This window comes from Cygnus olor, chromosome 16 (genome assembly GCF_009769625.2).
Source record: "Cygnus olor isolate bCygOlo1 chromosome 16, bCygOlo1.pri.v2, whole genome shotgun sequence".
NCBI lineage: Eukaryota > Metazoa > Chordata > Aves > Anseriformes > Anatidae > Cygnus > Cygnus olor.
In genome coordinates, this window is record NC_049184.1 from 11,131,714 (window position 1) to 11,154,231 (window position 22,518).

The following is a 22,518-nucleotide window of genomic DNA, read 5'->3' on the forward strand; positions in this document are numbered from 1 at the left end:
CTATCCAAGAGAATTCTAGGGGGAAAAAATCTAACTACAGTTGACATAAAAATCAGAAGACTTTCTATATGTCTGTTCCTTACTGATGTTCCAAAACAACGCAAAATGTCTGAATATTAGTTTTTTCCTTAATCCTTCAAAAATGCTAGTACCTTCCTTCATTTTGGGCATACCAGTTGTCCTTTTGATCTCAGTGAAACAGAATCCCTGCACGTGTTCATCACGTTCAAGACCTAGTTGAAAACTGGAGGCAAAATCAAGCCAGACAAATTGCTTACACTGTCAGTGATAAACATTTCCTGCTTTCATAGCATTATTTATGCTTTTGTTTTGGTTTGGGTTTTGTTTTTTTAATTAAAGGAATGTCATTTTTAAAAACAGCGGCTCTTTGCAACCATATGTGCACTAACCAAAAGCTATACCTACTGTAAGGCTGGGTGTGTGGAATGAAGAGTTTCCTAAGTACTGGGTAAGAGAAAGGATTGAAGATGGGAAGGAAGAGGGTGAAAAAGCCTCAGTTTCTCCTCTTTTTTCCTGTCTTATTTATTTTCCTTTGTTCACTGATTCTGGCCTCTCCTGGCTCTTTGCCTTGTTCCCATCAGCAGTGCCAAATCCCCGAAGCAAAAAACTGGTAGTCTTCAGACAGAGAATATGAGGAATAAGGTGGTGTATAGGGTAGACCAGGAATTCCAGTGAAACCAGGAATTTACATCCGACTATTGATGATTTTGTTTTCTTTCTGCATCAAGCTTCGCTGACCTTCCTTGCCCTGCCCCAAAGCTTTGAGAATACGCGTTGTGGTCAGTGACGAGGAGCCGATATTTAAAGATAATCGTGTTTCTGTTCGGTAGGGTTTGGCTGCTGATTCATACGTGTTCTCTAGTACAGCTAAGTCATCCAGAACGAGGTGATTTGATGCTGCTGTTTGCTTTCTGTCTGTAAGACAGGACTTGCATTGCAATCGTGCTTTCACAGCGGTAGAATGTATAGTGTGATCCTGCAAGCCCGCGTCTGAAAGGCAGAGTAGCATGCAGCTGGCACGGTGTTGTTTTCATTGACCCTGTCTTTTACAGAAGTTGTATTAATCTTTCATTTGATAACCAAAATTCCACTCCTCTTGGATGTCTGTGTCTGCCTTGTTGTTTAGGCAGTACTTTTTTTTTTTTCTGCTCTTCTTCTGCATTCTTGATTGGTGAATGTGCTTTCAGTTTCGTTTTGGTGCTTGTGAATATTTATGGAAAGGAAAAATAATGTAAAGCATTTACAATATGAGGACTTAGTTAACTAATGAAATTGAGTATTTTCAAGCTGTAGTCTGTAAATTGAAAGTGTGAGCACTACCTTCTAAAGGATAAAAAAAGAAAGCATACTGTTGTTAGCTTCAGGTCTTTGGGATACTGTTCTGGAAAATGTTAGTTCTCAAAGTGAAAAATATTAAAAACAGTTGGTATAAATATTCAGGTAATTAAAATGTTTTGTAAAACAGTTTTATGAAGATTAAAAGGTCACTTAGACAATTTAGGGTGGGTTTTTTTTGGTAATTACTTGGCTAACTTGGTTTACCTCAAAGCAGTGATTTTATATTGTGTATAGCAAGAAATTAATAATGTAAAAGTTTTGTCGTGGTGTTTTACAACTAAGTTACAGTTTACAGACTCAGTGCTAGCCGTACCTTTAGTAAGCTAATTCTTGGTTATACTAAATGTTTGATCAGGCATTTCATTTGATTGCAGTATTGAGCATTGAAAATAACTATTGTCAGAATTGCAAATGCAATGCAATAAAATACCTTACAGATAGACTAGAGGCAATAGTTTGCGCTGTAGCTTGCTTGAGCCCATTACACATTTTAATTTGGCTGCAGTTAATCCCATATGATAGTGTGCATATACAGCATTCAGAGTGGTTTTCTAGCCTAATTTAATGCTTGTAGGTAAAGGTAATTTTACGTATTTGAATTAGCCCTTCACTATTGATTTCAGATTTTACGTCCAAACTGTTTGCCTGTGTCGAGTTCTCTGCTCTAGCTTTTTCTGCTATGACATCATTTTCATGCTTTAATTTTTTTGTAACTCGAGGTGCTTTGCTCTGCTTTCATTTGTTTCTACTTTTAATAACTTACTCTTTTTTTTTCTATTTGTTTCCTTGTTTCCAATTTATGTTTGCTAAATAACTTTCAGGTATTTCTATTATTTTTCATTAAAATGAATCAAAATCAGATTTTGCAGAATATCTCGGTTCCACTCAAAGACTGCAGTAAGTTTTTATTTAACCATAATTGAATATTGACTTTTTGAGACAAATAGACATTTGCCGTTTTAAGCAGAAAAGGTATGAGATATTTAATCAAGTCTATCTACAAAAGTATTCAGTACTGAGAGCAGTTTATTCAATATTAACAATATAGCTTTGATAGAATACTTTTCATGTTCTATTTCAAAAAGATATTCTGCTTCTATGGCCTGTAAATTTAGTATGGTTTTTTTATTATTACAGGGAGAAGAAAATGAAAATTCAGGATATTAAGAACAATATTAAAGAAGCTATAGAGGTAATCTTTCAAGCTATTATTAACTATTGAAGATTAGCTATTTAGACATACTCTGCAATAATTTTATTTTTTCTCTGCAGACGATAGTGACAGCAATGGGCAATTTGGCACCTCCAGTTGAACTAGCCAATCCAGAGAACCAGTTTCGAATCGACTACATCTTAAATTTAGCTAACCAGATAGACTTTGATTTCCCACCGGTAAGTAAATAATTCTAATTGGCTGCAGTCATGCTTTTTTACAAATGATTATTTTTTCACTGCACTGTAGTAAATATTTACCAAAAAAAAAAAATCTGGTCTTTGGGAATTACTACAGTAGCTGTCTTGGGTCAGTGCTAATCAAATAAAGTGTATAGCAACATGGGTGATATATTCAGGCCGATCCTTTATGAACGCAGAGATCCTTTCTCCTTCCTTATGCCCTATTGCAATGATCAGTTACAGTTAAGAAGGGCACCATGGGCAGTAATGTTTGGATATTGTTGGGCATTGCCCTGCCCAAAAGGAGGGAAGTTGTGCCCAGCAGTTGGTTGATAATTAGCTGGCATTCAGTGATACTGTACTTCTCTCTTTTGGAAGAATAGTAGAGATTTCTTGCTGATTCAGACATGCTCTCTGACAGCTGTGTCAGCCAGACTTTCTGCAAAGGTTCCACGTACTATGTCCTTGCCCCAGCCCTCCCCAGTCCTAGTTAATGATTCAAAATCCCTGCAGCCCCAGAGTAAATGCGGAAAGTATAATGATTTGTTTGGTGGTATAACTTGTCTGCTCACCATGATTAATTTCTACTGTATCTCAACCAGACAAGTAGCAGAAACCCATGAAAATACACTTTGCAACCACTGAATGCTTAAACACTGAGAAGATATTTTTTATTAATTGCCTTGAAGTACTTTATACTTGCAGCAATACAGGAGTGTTTCAAAGTTTCTGTTCACTTTCTATGTAATGTTGCAGAGAGCTGAGAGTAGGAATTGTTATAATGTTTCAAACTCATGATCAATTTACACCAGAATTTTGTTTCTAGCAGTGGTCAGTCCGGGCTGCTTGAAAGAAAAGTGGAAGTGCAAATAGTAGTCGAGTATGGGATACTTTGCAGCACAGCAAGGTTTTCGTAACTCTGATTTATAAACATTACTGAACAAGCTAGTCTGTGAAAACAGTGAGTTACCTTTTCAACTGTTGCTGCTTCTGGGAACTTAACAGCTTCTGTCAGCCATTATTAGAAAGAAAAAAAATGTATTTGTGTACAAGGCAAAAGTCATATGTTATATTGCCAATTAGTTGGAGATACTGTTATTGTCATCTTCAAATCCATTAATTTTCAAAGTTGAGCAGGTGCAGAAAGGTTATGGAGAGTGGAAAGTGTGGTTCTTCTGAAGCACATAGAATGCAAAATTAATCATTTTAGGTTAAAGAAACTTAAATCAATGCATTTTGAGATTTTTAACTTGACACTAATTTTGACAGTTCTCAGTGTTATATTTATATTCTCTTCATTGATTATTTATATTCATATAATATTTATTCCCTTCATTGATGATTTTTTCTGGTAGGGGGACAAAATCTCATACTTTGAAGATAGTTTTAGGAGAATAGTCAAGAGAAAAGACAGCAGCTCCTTACTCCACCCCATGTCCTCTTGAATTGGCTGGGTGCCTGCAATTCTCATACTGCCCATTGTTTTGTGATAGTTCAGGTTGTGATCTGTAACAATGCTCAAACAAGTTCCTGTGACCTACCATGTACCAAAGTACTTGATTCTTCTCTTTCTCTCCTCTGTCTCAGAGAAGGTTTTTTCTTCCATTGAGTTGGAATATGGTGTTTTGTTTTGTTGTTGTTTTTAATTTTCCTCTGAAAGGTAGTTGTGTAGCAGTAAGTGAATAAGCCACGCATGTGTTGCATGTGCGTGCTAAGGTAATTCATACTAAACATGCACTGAAGACACATGAAGAGTTTTGATCTGATTTCCTATTCAGTTCCAATGTGAAATGTTGCCTTCTTAAATATATCTTCAAGTTAGTGTTGGTTGAAGCTCATTCCATATAGCGAAAATCTATTATACGTGTTTTTTTGAAAGAAAAAAAAAATCTGCCTTTAAAAAGTTTTTGAGAGATGTAGAATTTTTGTTAGATACAGCTAGGGAAGCTCTGTTTTTACTTTGACAGCTGTTTTTGATCTAAAAATGAATATTCAATAATCATTATCTCTGGTAAAATACAGGGTAGCGAGCCCTTCCTAATCAAGGTGAAGTCCTTTTTGTAGGTGGTATTTGCTAGTATGAAAATGTATGTTAAGGGTCTTGCTTACAGGCGTATCTTGTTATAGAAGCGGGCTATTTTACACTAAGTAGTAGTAGGGACGGCAATGATCAACCCCCCGTACTATTGCACTTGTCTGTTCTTTTACATTTGCAATGCATTCTGAGATCCTTGGATAGGAGAGACCAGAAAGTGGACTGAGGTTCTGAACGTAAGTGATCAGCTTCTGTGACTAGATAATATCTGGTGGTTTTATGAGCTGTGTTGTTGGTGTATAAGTAATAGAGATGTACTTACCAGGTGTATAAATAATTTCAAGTCCAGAGAGGAGTCTTTGGAAATGCAACTGGAAAGAGTAACTGTGAAAGACATGCAACTTGAAGAATAACTGTGCTCCAATAAAACTAGTTTTTCTTTTCATGAGCAAAGGCATTGTGTTAATTTTTTAAGCCCTGAGTCTACAGAGGTTTACTCACGTGCTGAACTTTGACTAATGGCTAGTTTCATTGATATACTCAAGTATTTATTATGTAAATGTTCGTAGGGTTGGGGTTCTAAACGCTAGTGACCGATTTTTGAAGGAGTACCATTGGCTCCCTCTGCCCTTGATGATTATATAAGCTCCTCTATGTATCTGATTCCTGGATTTGTCCCTTGGTACATGAAAAAATGAACCTGCATTTCAATTATGTATTTTAAATCAGTTTAAGATTTAGAATGTCCCTGGATGCCAACTCTCAGTGCATAGTATCAGAAATATATGATCCTTAGGTACCTCTCTAAAATAATTGCTATAGATTAATTAAAAGTACTTTGAAGAAAGTATGGTTTTCTGTAAGTGGAAATAGCCTCATTATATCTAAGGAAGTCGTAGTTATCTTCTCTGTCTTCCAGTACTCCGGTGAGAGAATTTCATAAACTGGCAGCTAAAACCTTTCCTATATAGAATGCTAATGCAGATGGGAGGGGGATTTTTTAGCAATGTTTAGCGGTGTGTTATGCTATATGTTTTAAGTTGTAAAACTTAGTTTCTCTCTCTTCCATTTTTTTCATGGGGAATCACATTTCAGCTGTTACAAAGCCATACTTTCCTCAGTATAACATTTGACACTCGTCTTCTCTGCTGTAGGAGAACCATGAAGACAGGGAGAAGGAACACTCATGTACAAAGGAGATGTTGTTTTGAGGGCTATGAGTACCTACTGCAATACTCTTTTAAGACAGAAAGACATTTAGCAAGCTGTTCAGCAAGCAGTGCACTGAATCAGAATCAATGTTTAGCACTAGTATTCTGTAATTTCTTCTCCAACTAAAGACAGTCTTTAGAACATGAGGCCTCATCCTTCTTACACATGAGGCAGTATTAAATGAAGAATTTTAAAGTAGACACGTAAATCTGTTTATAATCACCTGTTGTACAGGTGGGCCTAGAATTGAAGTTTCCCAGTAGCAAGATTCAGTGTGATGCGAAAGGCAGAAAGAAGTATAAAAGAAACATAGGAACCTTACAGTGTGGTAATAGTATAGAGGTCTGATTCTAGGATTTAAAGAGCAACTTTAGTAGTCTGATATTCTAATTCTTTTCATCTGTGTCCCCATCTGTTTGCTTTGCAGTTTCTGACTTAGAGGAAATGTGTGTCATTTGTGTAGAGCATACAGCATTGAATTAAAAAAACAACTCAAGTTAAAAATAATGTTGGTGCAGTGCAATGGTAGGCTAAACATTCCCTTTAAAGCTGAAAAATTAGTATGTTGGAGACATTAATTCATCCCACTTGGTATTAAGCAATTAGATTTCTTGAATACAAATAGTAGCATATGGGGAGAGGAAAAGAGTAGTACTTACTGAAAGGAATTCTGTCCACATAATCATGCTGGTGATTTAAACTATTGCAATATTTAATAAATCAAATTTGTAGTTCCTTCTGTGTACCTTATGTGCTGTTTTGCCATACTATATATACCACTGGCAAGAGCCTAAAAGCTGATGGACCAAGAACTCTTGCAGCTGAAGGTCCGATTTGTCCTGTCTTCAGTATGTTTTAAACTGTTTCTAAAATGTAAATTGCACAAAAAAAAAAAACAAACTCAAAACTGTGACTGATCCAGTGAAAGTTGGAGAACCTTTTTTACTCAAATAAAACTAGCACAACTCTAGTGTAAGAAATTGCAAGGCTTCTATGCAGTAGCCATAGAAAAATCTCATGAAAAACAAGATGCCTTCAGTCCATGTCTGCAAATTCTAGATTTGAACAATGAGCATATAAAATCCTTTTAGGATATATAAATTCAAAGCAATAAAAGTGTTACAGATACCAGCCGATTAGAAATGTCGTGGGGCTTGCACCCTGTTAAAAGTTCCTCTAAACAACCTGTGTTTTCGTCCTACGTTGTGCATGCAGGAGACGCGCCTACCTCAAGGCCTTGAAGGCACTGTAATCTTCTCTGGATTGTATAAGTCTAAGATTTTGCAATCATAGATACCTGGTGAAAACTGTTTCTGAACTGTCCCCTACAAATCATCTAAGGGTTATAGTATTTCTAAGGCTAGGAACGTAAGTGTGTTTCAAATGCCCGGAGAGCAGTAATTAGTAGTATTCTAGGCAAAACAACTGAATACTAAGCTCATGTTTTTATGTGAAGTATTTTCTACCCTAGTTCATTGTGGACTTCAAAAATAGATTGAGAATGTAATGTATCCATGGGTAATGTACTGTTCTGATTTATTTCGGCAAAATGTGTTTTTTTGGGGGGGAGAGTTAAATCTATAAATCTATCCCTCTTATTGCTAGGCTTATTGCATAGACTTTTCTTAAGGCAGAGCAGAATGGAAACAACAGAAGTCTAATCAAGTCCATGTAATCTATTGTTAAGATGAATAGCACTGATAAATATTGTATGCAGTATACTATTTGCATCATTGGGAAACATATCCTTGCTAAAAATGACAGGACGTTAAATGGCTGAGCCTTGCCAAAAAAGTCTAGCCCTGCTAGTTTGAATGAGCACTGAGAACAGAGGGCCAGTGCTTTCCGTGGAGAAGTACTGAAAGCTCTTCTTGGCTAAAATGCTACAGTGCCAGTTTTTTTAATGAAAGATTATCTTTTTAAGGAGGACCAACATCATTGTCTTCATTCAAGTTGAGTTTTTATCATGTGACTAAATTGTTACTGGCCAGCACAATTAGCTTAAGCAAGGAAAAAGAAAGTTAAAGGAACAAACAAACAAAAAAAAAATCACTTGAGCATTAAAGCCTTAGAAGTGAGGCTGTGAAAATGTATGGTACAAATCTGAAGGCTCACATGTAATTACTGCTACTGGGCTTGTATTTTAATATTATACCATGGTAAATAATACTTTAAAGAGGAACAAAATCACAGATGGTTTAGGACTTATGGAATGAACTTTGCTCATCATAGAGACTCTATAATGAAACAAGTAGAAAACTTGGTTTGCTTGAGCAATAAATTAGAAATCTTGCCCGAGTTTGTGCTAGAATTGCTTTTTAAGTTATCGTAAATTTTTAAGATTTAATTTCCTGTGAGACCAGAATAATACTTGTTTTACAAGTATTTTAATGATATGGTGTTTAAGAACAAAGACCAAACAAATCCAAATTTCAGGCTGTTTTTGCAGCTATTCCATTAGTTGAAATATAAAATGAAAACAAATGATAGTTGAGGCTTTCAAATGGCTTTCCTATCACTATTGTACCTTGATACGTTTGGCTCACCTCAGGTAAAATACAATTATATTTGTATATTTTCAATGTCAAAAATCAACCTCAGAAGTATTTTTGATACTCCAACTAGCTGTATATCTGTTTCAAGTATAGGGTGATGTTGGATGGGCTGGCTTATAGAGGTGGTATTTTTATTCCTGTTCTGCATACCAGACAGTGGTTAGGATATTTTCTCCATCCCTAGTACCAACTGCAATAGTGGCCTTTTTACTCATCCCTTTCTTTTTGCTCTTACTTTTAGGAGAGGAAAGGAAATGCTCTCGTTCTATGCCCATGTTTCTTTCCATGCTCAACCCATTTGAATCAAGCTGCCAAATAAAACCTATTTATTTTGGGTCATAGTCCCTTAATAAAATATTCAAAATAGCAGAACAGTGTTTACAGCTGCCTATTTTTAATTGATCCGGACTCAGCTGTGGGAGATGTATCTCCTGAAAATACTGTAATCGCTTCAGAAAGATGACATTCAGAAAGAATCACAACGTTCGCTATTGGAATCCGAAATAACTGCGGAACCACTCCAGTGTATCCAGGAAAATGTATCTTTAGAAGAGATGGGATAGTTTTTAGGGTGTTGGTGAAATTGTCTGCAGGTTTTTTGGTCCCTGTTTATTTTTTATTACACTGCTCCATTGTAGTTATTTTGGATCTCCCACTGCCAGCGCTGCTGAATAGTTTTATTATGGTTTCTGAGTGGTGTCTTTGAGGCCTAGCGTTACCACATGCTGGCTTCGGCCTCAAAGCCAGCCTAACATCCCGTCTGCCCACAGCCATCCCTTTCCCTCTCCCGCCACACCATCATGTGCCACTCGCAGTTGTGCCAAAAAAACCTCCATCGCGTCCCCAGAGTAAATCAGACCATTGAACCGGTTCAGGTTAAAAATAACCCCAGTAACCCCTACTCCTTCTCTCGTCTATTTCAGGGAGGTTATTTTTAACGGGAATCAGTTTGGAGGGCTGCTTTACACCATGGCCCATCGACCGTTTGGTACAAATTGTGTAGTATGTTAACATGCAGCAGGGTCAGAGACAAAGGTGGAATCCTTAAAACGGTTTTAACACCAAAATCTTGAAGAAAAATACAAGATAACACAGTCTCAGTAAGATGTGAACTGGGATTTATTTGCTGCCAAAAGTGTTCCTTAATTATGTAGGCAACAGTACAAAATTATCTGTCCCTGTAGATAATCACCCTGATCTCTGTAATGGTAGATATATTATTATTTCCTGTCTAAATACATCATGGAAGAAGAAGTGAGCTTTTCTGGTTTGACAGCATCACCAGCTTTATAATGTAATGACAAACATTCACCCTAATGGGGGATGTTCCCAGGAGGCCATATTAAGTGCCGCAGATTTTGGGGTGTGGAAGAAGGCAAAACATTTTCCCTGGTGGGTGTACCCCTGGGAAGCTAGGAAAGTGAGGAGACAGAGCCTGTTTTCTTGGGTGTCTGCATAATATTGTATGGAATTTGGATAGCTATCAGAAAATTTGGGGCTCTTAGTCATTCTTGTCCAGACTTGCTTTATTATTTTAAGCGAGTCACCTCACTGTCCTGTATACCTTTTTTTTTTATGTTCTGTATGTCTTGTCTTTTGTAAAATAGTGTTACAAGATGTTACAAATGTAACAGATGTAACAAGAAGTTACAAAGGTGTATTTAAGCATCTTGAAGTACTAAAGTGGTAGAAAATGTGGATATCCAAAGCATCTTAACTGAAGAATGTTAACGTTGCTAATAAAAACGAATAGGGATTGTTACAGACAGTATCAGCAGAGTGCTATGTTATTAGTTCCTCAGAAGTAATCTTTACATATTCTTTTTTTAAATCTCCGTTATCTTATCTATACAGAACACGTCCTTCTAAATAGACTTCTGGGTAATCCAGTTGAGTTTACCTCATCAGAGCTGAACAAGACTTAAAGCTGGTTTTCCTTGATTTTTTTTTTTTTTTAAGACAGCCACTTGAATTCATTTCTGTTTCTCACATTTAAAGCATGTGTAATTAGGAATTATTTGCAAATGGATCTCCTGAAATCTCTGATTTTGTCCACATGGGTGGATGCTTGATATGAATGTTCTTTCTTAAAAAAGAATAGCAACATCTAGCAAATTCTGACATTACTATGTACTGGAACAACCTATTTATTGGAAGTAGACAGTAATTCTTAAGTATCAGCATTTCTTCAACTTCAGTATGCAGTACCGTAGGTTGTACCTATGTGATCTAGTTGTTAACAGTTAGCCCATTGCCTCATATGAAGAACTATTATGTTGGCACGAAACTTTTTTTCATGAGTAATTGAATTGCAAATATATTGATTATAAGTTTAAAGTAATATCTGAGTTATTTGATGACTAGACGTTATCTTTAAAAGTAAAAGCAAATATTATTACAGAACTTAGTTTTTAGGTTCACAAGCAAGTTCTTGGTGGCCATCTTTTTGATAGCAGTCATATAGTGGCTGTTGTTTGGAATGGCAAGTTTTCGGATGTGCAGGAGTTTTCCCCAGCGCTCTCACGTTGGTGCTTTAACTGAGCTGCTTACGGCACGTGGCGGAGAGGAGAGCTCAGGGATGCCTGTCTGGTAGCAGCCCCTAGGTGAATTCAGTGCAAACCACTTTCAAGAACGTGCTTTACTGTTCCTGTTTCTTTTGGTCCATGAATCAATAAAGCTTTGGTATTTTTGTACAATCATTCATAATTTATGGGGAGCTTTTTTCACAATCAAGGAGAATTTGATTAAAAAAAATTATTTAGTAAATTGTATGATTAGAAACATTGCCATTAATATGGGAAGATCTTTCTTTTTACACCTAAATGTAAAGCTATTTAAATAAATTTATATATATATGTGTTACGGTTTTTTTGACTGCTAAAGTTTTCCAGAAAGTCAAAACGCTGATTAGGAATACAAACATATTTAGGGCAGTTATTCTGAAGAACAGTAATATTACAGCACTTGGACTTTAAATATAGCCTAAATTATGAGTACCCGTGTATTTAAAAAAATAAAAGTCTCCCTTCTGACTTCTGTGAACAGAAATGATACTAAATGGAAGAGCTAAGCAGTTTTAATAATAAGCCTTGCTTTCTATATAGTGATTAATCTCTTGGTTTCTTTGCTGCAGTTCTTTCTGCTATACCTGATTTGGTTCTTAAATGTGGCAGCATCTGCAGAAATGACTTTTCCCACCTTTTGATAATCCAAATTTCCTTGCCTTTAATAGCAATTTCTAACTGCAGTGAAAATGGGTACTCTGTTATTACTTACGCTTCGGTTTTGTGCATCGGATGAAGGTATTATTGGCTAGAAAATTAAAGAAACGTGTCCTTTGAATTCTGCAGTGTTTCAGCTGGGGTGTTCATGTAGTTCAGTTGAAATCTGATGAAGTATTTCCTTAAATTGGAGAATATACATTCCAGGACTTCCAGATGATATTGTCTGCAGATCTTTTCTGTAGTGTAGCCATTTTTATTGTACAAGAATTAAAAAACAAACAAACACTCTTTTACTTTATTATTAATTTATTTGATTAGCATTCAAAGTAAATGCTAATGCTTTCTTCTGCATTTGTATTTTTATCAAGTAAATTCCCACCATACCATGTTTGTAGGTTCATAAGTTCACATTTAGAAATTCATTTGAAGAAATCATGACTTAATTTCTCGATACATCTTCTTTGTTTTCCTCAGAGCAGTCTTAAAGTACAAGAACAGATTAATTCAATTTATGTTGAAAGAGAAGAGCTGTCAGCTGAATTAAACAGGAAATAGGCATAAATTTAATATAGAAATTCTTAAGCATTTTCTGGTTTTAATCACAGTAAGAGACTATCACAAAATACTGGTGTACACAAAGATGAAATAAAATTTCACCTGTGAGCCTGGTTGGCATGGCAGTGGCTTGGCAAGGTTTTCTGTGATAGTCTATGTTAAGACAGCAACGTAGTAAATGTGCAAATTACCCCGTGGATATGCTTTTTGGGCATACAACAAAAAATACCTTTGGGCATCAAATTTCTGTTGCATTCAAAGACTCGGAAATGTGGTGGTAAACATGCTTCTAGAAGTCATGAATTTGGGATTTTAATTTAATTTACACTGTGTCAGATAAGTCAAGGATAAGCTCAGGCAAGCATGAAAGTAGCTAATGAGAAAAGTGGAAAAGTATTGTAATCCATCTTACATTTTGATTCCGTCGTGTATGTGTTGCCGTTTTTACACACGTCCCTCAGTGCTAAACTTAGAAGTTGTTTTTATCATTCCAGTACCAAATGCAATATATTGTAGGATGGAAAAGTTGTGCAGTTACCTTTTTACATACAGTCATCAGTGATTTCCCAGCAGGGAGACTTTTATATGGAGCAGAGCTGCAGGGTGTGTGCCCTTAGCTTATGAAGTTATGATGGAATTTAAAGAATCATAATGTCAAGTCCCAGATCTCGAGACAGATCCACAAGCACAGGCCTTTCACCCTGTGAAACTCAAGTGGACATTGGTGAGAGCTGCCTGGCCATGAAGGTGTGTGCATGGTGGAGGCAGCCCTGCACGCGTGACTGTTCTGATCCCGCACACATCTGTTGCTGCCAGGAGCGTCGTGTTTTCTAAAGGTACACGGGCACGCATCGCTTCCAGTAGAGTCCTGCTTTTCAGAAAACCACCAGGTCATCAGGGTTTTCAGCTTGCCTTTGGGGAGGTTACACATTCCAGCTTTCCAGATTTTCTCTTTTCTGCTTGGTGGGACCAATAAAAGCATCTCCAACTGAGAGTAGCTTTGGCCTTTTCTTTTTCATGATCTAATTGTGGTGTTTATCATTGTCTTCCTATTATAGGTGTTTTGCTTGGATTCAGGAAAAAAAATAATTAGATCTTCATTTATTTGAAATATGAGGTGAAGGATATAAATGAGATTTAAAATAGTTTCTGTTCACAAATAATCCTTCTTAAGCACATAGCTGGACTATCCTACAAAGTAGGTAGAACTCTTGGAAAGTCAGGGCTGCTCAAATACTTTCAGTAGTTCTAATGGCGCTCCTCTAGAAAAATAAATACTAAGTTCAGGGTGTAATTTAGGTACTTGCACAAGACATTGTACAGTGTAGTAAAGCATGTACATTTTTACGTGCGTATGTTGAATGACTGTTGTCTTTGATACTAGTGAAAGCATAGAAATATTCCTGACCTGGACTTTTACAAAAGCACATTTCATTTGTTTATTTCACTTGTAACCTTCCTTGCATATGAGCTACATAACTTCAAGATATTTTATTATCCTAGGACATTTCTTCAGTGTTCCAATAAAAATCAAGATTTCTTAAGCTCTCAGGAAAACTGGATAGCTTTTACTCTTTTAAAATAAATAAATAAATCCCAGAAAGTAAACAGAAGTTTTGATTAATCTCTTGTAAATGTATGCAAGCCTGATCTCCTCACGTAAACAGCATTTGGAGTCTATGAATACTTCTGTAAATACAGATTCTGGTTCTTCAGAAAGGTTGTATGGTGATCAGTGATCGTTCCTTGGGATTTGTCTTAAGAGAGAGTTCCTTCCTATTCTAAATCAACTTCTACCCTTTTCTGTTGGTGGAAGTTTCTGTCAAAAATTGGCTTTTTGTTTCTAACCTGAAAGGGGACAGCAAAGTTGCAGCGTGGTCCCATGTCCAACGCGTTATTCGAAGTGGCATTGTTCTCAGCAGTTGCATAAGGCAATAAGGTCATTTGATTTGACTATTTGTTTTAAGTTTATTATATATTCATTACACAAAAAGCAACGAAATGACGTAGTATCAAAGATATTTTCCAAACCCTAATTTAAGGCTCAAAGGAAATTTCTCAGAGTTTTATTAAACCTTCCTTCCTAGCCAGAGGTCTGTAAAAATAGCTCTTGGTTGCAATGCCTCTGTCACAGCTCTCTGCTGCCCCAAGAGAGAGCTGAAATGGTATAGAAGACTTTTTCCTGAGCCTTTTATGCTAGTAGAGGGTTTAATTCGTTAATGAATTACCTTCTTTCCATGTGTAAGTATATTCTGAAGAAGCAGAGGAATATTGATTACTTGGTTTAAAATTACAGCAAAGCCTTGACAGAGCTTGAAGCTTGAAGCTGCTTGACAGGGCAGCCCACACCTGCCAACCTTCCATCTTGGTGCTCTCACCAAGAGTGAGTTCCTCCTCCCTAACGAGAGTGATGGGTTTTAAATAGGAACTGTATGAAAGAATTAAATCTGAGTAGTGTTCCAGTATCAACAGATTAAGCTTCTGTGGTGATGAAATATCTCGTGAAAGTAAAAATGAAAGGGAGATGGTGTGCTGATATGCTATTGGAGACTTTTAACCAAAGGCGCTGTGGTATATAATGGGTATAGAATCACGTGTTGGTACATTTCGCAAATACTGCGGCCTTTTGAAATGTAAGAGAGGGAAAAAATGAAAGTTCAAGCTTGACAGGAATTTCTTAAATAAAATTCCCTTCCCATTATCCCTTTTTGCAGCAACATCCGGTTTCGTTTGTACTACTAGAAATGTGGAGGTAACGTAAACAGACGCCCAAAATATTTTAGCCTTGTTCTTCTTTCTAAACACCAAAGACTATTGATAATGAGGCTGAATCCTTGCTGAAAGTATTTCTGACTCAGTTATGGGAAATGCTGAGTACTCTGGCCTCTCCCAAAGAGTTTTGTATTCGCCTCTGGACATGTGCCAGTAACTGGAGAATATCTTCAACTATTTGTAGGTATGCGTTTCCTTTGTGATATCATCGGCATGTTTTCCCTAAAATAGCAAGCAATAATTAACACTTGTTCACACCATTAGGAATGCAGATGTTTCCCTACTCAAGTAAGTGGCTTATTAAACTGTCTGATTTGACAAATTTAACACGTTGTAGGATCCCTGCCCAAACACGGGGAGAATGACAAGACACCATTGGCTTCCTTCACTGAGTAGCCTTACAGTCGCTTGATTTCAGATACGAGCAATAAAAAATAAATCAATTTGCTGTGTATTTACCTATCCTGAAAGGAGAAAATCAACCTGTGCAGTTTGTCTTGGAATACCCCTTGCTGCCGTGCCGCCCCATGACCCCGTGGTGCCCTAATACAGGTCATTAGGGGAACGCAGCACCACTGCCTGCCCATCCCGAAAGCAGAGTTTGTGTGCCCCCACCATACCATACAGAGCATTTTAGTAAAGAGGGTTGAAACCAATGGTCAGCGTTGTTTTTAAAAGCTTTAATCTTGGAAGCGAATGTCCTCCAAGATACAATTTTACAGTTAGAATCTGATTTAGTTTGACCTTTAATCATTAGGCTTGTAAGTGGCTGACCTATTTAAAACTCTTATTATGAAATGCACAACTCCATGGGACGCTGAACTTTGCCCAGGAATTGAATCCCAGTTTTAACCACAACATTGTGTAATGGCTGTACACACCTTTTAGTAGGTAGTGTGGTTTTTCTTCAGTGGCATTGACTTTTGCTGGAATTAGTAAATAAGCTATTCTGCTGACAGATCCGCCCTATATTATGGTTTTACAAAGAAAAGGTAATGTTGCACGACCGTGCTAGGGTTCCTATGAACATGGTGTCATAGTTGCAATTACTGTGCCAATGTTTTTTCCCTGCCAACATCCTAATGCCTATAAAACATTGCTTCATAAACATTTTTTAAAAGTCTCTTGAGTATTTATATATTTGGAGGGAACAAAACCGTGTAGACAGTATGTCCAGTTTTTCTCTTTCATTTTCTACTAATATTTTATCCTTTTAGAATGCCTCTCAAAAGCTGATCTTGGTTCCTTATTTTTTCCCAGGCCTGGAGCTTCTCTCTTGAGGATTAATTTTTTTTTACAACCAAAACACTCAACCTCCAAGTTCTTTAACACTTTCTCTGGTTGACTTTTAATAAAACCGCTGTTTACCTGCTGCCACTTACTCAACTTGTTGAAATTTTGTACTGCAAGTAGCATTTTTACTTGATTAGACTCTGCATTACCCCGTTTTTAATCCAGGATGGTGGTTAGATCTTTCTGGAAGCAAAGTACTGTTCTACAAGCATCCCTTTTACATGATGATTTCTGCTCATGGTTTGTTTGGTTTTTTCTCCAAAGGTCTGATTGCATTCCTGTAAACGAATACAGGCAATATACAATTGTTACCTGTTTATTCGTTGTATTGGGAATCTTTCAGAAGGTGGAGAAGGTGTCTTCTGCTAAACAAAACATTAATGCTTAAACGCATTTCTTTTCACATGACTATGGCTGTTAAAACTCTGTAGTGTTATGGTATGATTTCCTATGAGGCTTCCTACAATCAGCAAGTCGTGGTCCTTCATATTTGAGTTATCTAAGTCAGACCAGAGAAGGTTTATCCAGACAGTGCATTTTCTCCAAGATTTTATAGCTTCACAGAAGCTTGTAGGGATTGTGCCCAGAATCCAAACCATGCCCCTGTGCAGTTTGAACTCATTCAAAGTCAAACCCTGATTGTTATGTTCATATGTGTGTTACGTTGGCATAATTTTCTCTAAGTGTTCTGCACAAGGATTTTTCTCTTTTGGGTTATGTTAGCACTTTGAAGAGTGTAAAGTCTTGGGAAGAATTCAATTCTCACTTTGCTTGGTGATGCCATGCTGCCTGTCATCGGTTATGTTGACTTTTGTTGCTTTACACAGCTTCAGCTATAGTTTAAACAGGATCTTGGGTGTGTATTGTGTAACTGCAGCTTTTTTTTTAAATGGAAAATGACATAACTTGAATATTTTTCTGGTTTTAAGTACACATAAGGCAAGAATGGTTAATAGGACCATACTTTTCAAATACTGTGGATTGTTTTGAACCTAATGTTTAATTCCTGTTTAAAGTGGAATATCGTCTCAAACCAAAATGTTATTTAGTATTATTTGTTTATTTTAGCTGTTTTATTAGGAGTTCCATTATTAGTGCAAGATAAACCTGTGTTGATGCTGCTGTAGAGTCTGTTATATTAGGATGTGCCAGCAAATGAATCAGTGTTATGGAAACAAGAAGCAGACATGTAAGGACTAGTTTTCTGGCTATTTCTTTTCAGGAAATTTGCCTGCTACTTTCGGTTAATTTGTTTCCTAACTCATTATTTTTAGAGAACTCATACAAATTAGACCTATTTAACTCAAAAAAACAAAAAAAAAAAAAAAACAAAAAAACACAACCCTGTTACTGACTTGATTTTTCTGGTGGCCTCTGAAGCCCCTTTTCCACCTACATGCATAACAAATCTTGTGGTTTTGCTTGTCTTCCCGGAGAGTTACCCCAGGCTACATTCCATGACTCAAAGGGGATGCTGAGGGTTTCTTATGTTATTCTTTTTCTTAAATATTATTTCAGAATTGTGGTTAGTGTAGGTGTATTTTTGGGGGTGGGAGGACAGGGGGAAATCTTTTTCTTTTTTTTTTGGTGACTATCTAATATGTCTTAATTCCAAAATCACTCATTGTAGTATAACTAAGCTTCTAATAAAGCACGAGTTGAACTTTCTAAGCTTGGTTCAAACTTTTCATTGATGAATACCTACATACCTTGTTTACAGTTGTGTAAGTTGGGTCAGCATCAGTCCCTAATTATGTGACGATAGATTTGGTGTGGCCCAAAGACAAAAGGTTGTTTAACAAGGGATCTTCATAGTTGGCTGTCACAGGTCATGTAGTTAAAAAGAAAAAACAATACTTCTAGGTATAATAATCTATTACTTATTACTTTTTGTAGATCTCGATTTTGAAATGCTAATAAAAAGTTCAAAGAATGTGGACTTGAATTCTTTTTCCAGCCCACATGGACAGTTAACAACCATATTGAAAGGATTGCAAAAGTACTGCTGACTATAGCTCAGATTGGCAGGACAGACATAAAGGCAGTATTAAGTATTTTATTGCTAATTTGACCTAACAAGGCAAAAACATTGATTATTGTTATCCACATACTTTCTGGGAAGTTCAGAACTGTTCTTAAAACACAGGGAGGACTCTGCCGAACAATATGTAACAGTTCTGTCAAACTAAATCCTAGGCTTTTTATTATCAATGTGTTTATGCTAGGGCCAGGAACTGGATTTACTTTTCATCCCACTTAAGAGTCTGATTGCAGAAACTACTCGAAATGTTTTTTTCCACAAGGTATGATGGAGTTGATAAGCTGCTTAAAATAATTGCTTTATTTCAGTTCTCTGCTGGAATATTGTAGTTGAGTGAGGAAGGACTTTGTGCCTCATTTTCATGATGGTTAGAAGGTTCGTCTTCCTACAGATTGATAGGTCATTAAAAACTGTGTGATTGCAAGACATTTCAGCCAATCAGTGTAAGATCTGAACATTTTTGTGTTGTGTTCTTGCCTTTTTCTTAATGCCAACCTGGGTGGATACAGCAAAATTCAAGAGGGACTACTGGAAAGTGAGGAGGTCTGGGTTTAATGTGGGAGGACAAACTGATTATGGCTATTTTTAAATAATATGCAAGAACGATGCTGGAGAAGAGGCACAGGAGAAGCCTGTCAGCAAATGACTGAAGAATGAGAAGGCATCCAAGCTCAAGAAGAAACTTTCTAATGAGAGGTCTCTGAATGAGGAGAACATTGGGATACTCCAGTGTCTCAGATTATCATACTGAACAATCCAGGAAATTATCAACTAAATAAGTAGTATGTAGTAAAATGTGAGCATTCCAGGCAATTAATTACACTTCTGCCTGTATATTAGTGAATTTCACGTGGGCTCATTGAGGAAGCTAAAGTCAGGTATGTTAGAAGAGATGGACAAAAGCCCAAGAGGAGGGAGAACCATAATGGAAGGGAAAGGGGATGCAAAAAGATTTTTTGAAACATGAAGTTCGTCTTCTTTCTACTGCCAAGAGAGTTTTACTGTGCCATGATCTTGTTTCATTAACACAGTGTGTCCTTTCACTTTCAATATACATTTGTAGCTGATGAAGAATTATTATGCTTTATTACATTTTTTTATAAACTTATCTTTGCCTAGTTATTTGTTTACTGACTGTAATGCAGGATGAAGAGAGTGTTTTGGGGTATATTTGGAGATAATTGGCTTGGCAGATGCTGACCCCAGTTTGAAGTAGATATCTATTTTAGAAACATATGTCTGCCAAATAGTTCAATTAACTGTCTGAGGTCTGGTGTAAGTTATCTTGATAAGCTGGAAATTTAGATGGTTTATGTCCATCTGAATCAGCTGCTGTTTCAACAACAACAACAACAAAATACAATTGCCAATTCAATTTTTCAATTAAGACAACTTCCCAACTTTGTAGTAATAAGTTAAATGAGTCATGAGAGGTTCTGTATCAGTTTTTTGCTGTTAGTTTTAAAAATAAATAAATGAAGCCACCCCAAAATAGTTGTGATTCAAATATGGTGAGATTCCAGATAATACCCTCTCTCTTCCTGACTTTCTCTTCCTGCTCATTTTTTACTTAGGAAAGATATTTTTGTCTCTGTGCTGTGATACAGTTGAAGATTGAAGGTACTTGCCAGTCCCCCCAACTGCCAAAAAATAGGAAACTTTCAAAATGAAAGCGTCCAATGAACATTTCAGCAGTGGGAGAAAGAGAACTGAGGACAGGAATTAATATTGCAATTTATCTTCCTTTAACAATAAATATTTGTACAATCTCTTGATAGTTGAAATCATGTAAAAACTTATCTACATATGAAAGAAATTCAGGTTTTCTTTTTGCTTGTGAACAACTCATAAAAGCAGGGAGCAAACCATAAAGATACATCTAATATCATGTATAAAGTGTGTATTGTCTTTAAAAGAAGTAGGAAGAAAAATTTACCGTAAAGATTTTTTTAAGATGAGTAGTGTGCTTTGACTATTCTTTGTGTGTGTGTGTGTGCATGTGCGTGCATTCAATAGCAATGAAAACAAGATCAAATTTATTATTTGATTGGTTGTTTCCATCATTGGTATTCACAACTGTGTGATCACACAATCATGTATGCATCTTCTACCTGCCAAAACTGTGGTTGGCCTCAAAATCTGCAGCACTGAATTTACTTTTAAGATGCCATTACTTGTCTTGAAGATGCCCTTCAAAGCATCTACTGTTGAGATACGGTTCAGGTGGTAGTTAATATCCTGATAGGAAAGGAGGACTTCTTTCTTTGTACTGCGCTGATAGTAAAAGAATGTAAGACACCGATATCCCAAGAGAGGGAATGATTCCAAAGCTGAGTTAATGGAGGGACATTGAAGTAGTAAAATGGTTATTTAAAATAATATATCCTTTTTCTATAACACACCGCTAAGAAAAGGGGCAAGGGTGGGGGCGGCAGAATGTATACAGCACCTACTTTAAAGGTTGTGTGCTCTCCTGGGTGCAGAAAAGCTGATTTGAAATAGGGGAACAGAGCCCATTAAAAATCAAAATTAAAGCACTTAGTCCCAAACGCTTGAAAAGCTCTGAGATATACCCAGGAAAAGTCCATGGTCATTGATAAAAGTAATGCATACAGTGGTGTGTGTATTTAAGTTACAAAGATGCTGTTGTTCTTTCTAAGTCTATTCAAAATTCTTTGATAGCCAGAAATATAATTAATTATAATACACACCCCCGTTAGAGCTAAAGGGCATCTTTTATATGCAAAGAAGGATGGACTTCTGGTTGTGTTTTGTACTTACGTTACAGGTTCAGCAAAACTAAGGCATTGCACTTCTGGCTGCTTTCATATCTTGGTTTATAATTTTAAGGTTAACACCATCAAAACATGATCTAGTTTTGCATCAGTGTATTTTTTCTGAAGCTCAATATGCTGTTACACTGCAAAAGAACAAATCCGTTGATATAAGCACTAAGATAAAGGTGTCTGTATAGTCCCCAGAAATCCCCACTAACTTGGAAAATGGAAAATTACGTAAAACCTATTCATAATTTGCTGCTTTTATGGAAGAATTACCGAGAAATAGTGTTTCGATGAAGAAAAAAAATGTTGACAGACAAATAAACATAATATCCGTGAGCTAAAGAGCAAGCGTTACCGAATAGTATTGATTACTAAAAATGCCTACAGAATTGTCATTAATGAAAAGTTAGCCCTTCTTCCAGGACTTCCAAATACAGTTGAACTGGGACAAGATGATCAAGAAGCAATTCTTTAAGTGTTTTAAAGTGTTACAAAGTCAAGACACTAAGAAAGCCAACAGAACAGAACTCTTACACAGCTTCTACAAGGATGTTTAATGTTTTTTTGTTAAATTGCTGCCATTTACCATTTGTTACAGTGCTAACAATATGTTACTATTTGCTGCTTCTTAGTATAGAATCCTTTTTTTGCTGATAGTATTTTTTTATTCTTTCAGGAATTTTATGAACATACAAAAACGCTTTGGCAAGACGAAGGTGTGAAAGCCTGCTATGAGAGGTCTAATGAATATCAGCTGATTGACTGTGCGCAGTAGTAAGTATCGTTTCTGTTCTGCTGCATACTGACAGTGATATTGGATGTTAGTAACAGTGTTTTGGATAGTCCTGGTGCTTAGTCTTCCATACCTTGGAAAAGAAGAGGGTGCACTATGGAATGAATGGCTGATTAACAGCGATTAGGGAGAGCTAGGGAAGCTGGCGTTCAGTTAGACAATAATATTGGTATTGAAAACCTCGCTATACTTTCAGGTGGTCCTAGTACAGGCTGACACCTTCGGCTGACAGCAAATTTCCCGCTTCTTCCTCTTACACCAGTTCCTTTCTAAATGACAGTCAACTTCAGATACTGAGCAAGTTTTAATAAGTTGGAAAGTATGATGGTGTGAAACGTGCCCGTGTTTGCAGCTTTTGGGTTTAGTGCAGTTTATCTCTCTGAAAACAGAGATGGCAGCAACAATCGCAGGCAGCAGCCTGTGATCAGTCACCAAGATTTCTGCTTGTGTACCTTCTGCACATATCAGAGAATGATTCATTTCCCTCTGCTATTTATACTG

At 36.6% G+C, this 22,518-nt stretch overlaps 1 protein-coding gene across 4 annotated transcripts in view; it reads left to right on the forward strand.

Moving 5' to 3' along the window:
- GNAS (GNAS complex locus) overlaps positions 1 to 22,518 on the forward strand; it is a 151,033-nt gene that overhangs the window by 88,101 nt on the left and 40,414 nt on the right. For all 4 annotated transcript variants that reach the window (XM_040575415.1, XM_040575416.1, XM_040575418.1 and 1 more), the window contains exons 3-5: positions 2,497 to 2,551; positions 2,632 to 2,751; positions 21,901 to 21,998. In XM_040575415.1, the coding sequence (XP_040431349.1) occupies positions 2,497 to 2,551; positions 2,632 to 2,751; positions 21,901 to 21,998 (273 nt within the window). The remainder of the gene's footprint in view (positions 1 to 2,496; positions 2,552 to 2,631; positions 2,752 to 21,900; positions 21,999 to 22,518) is intronic.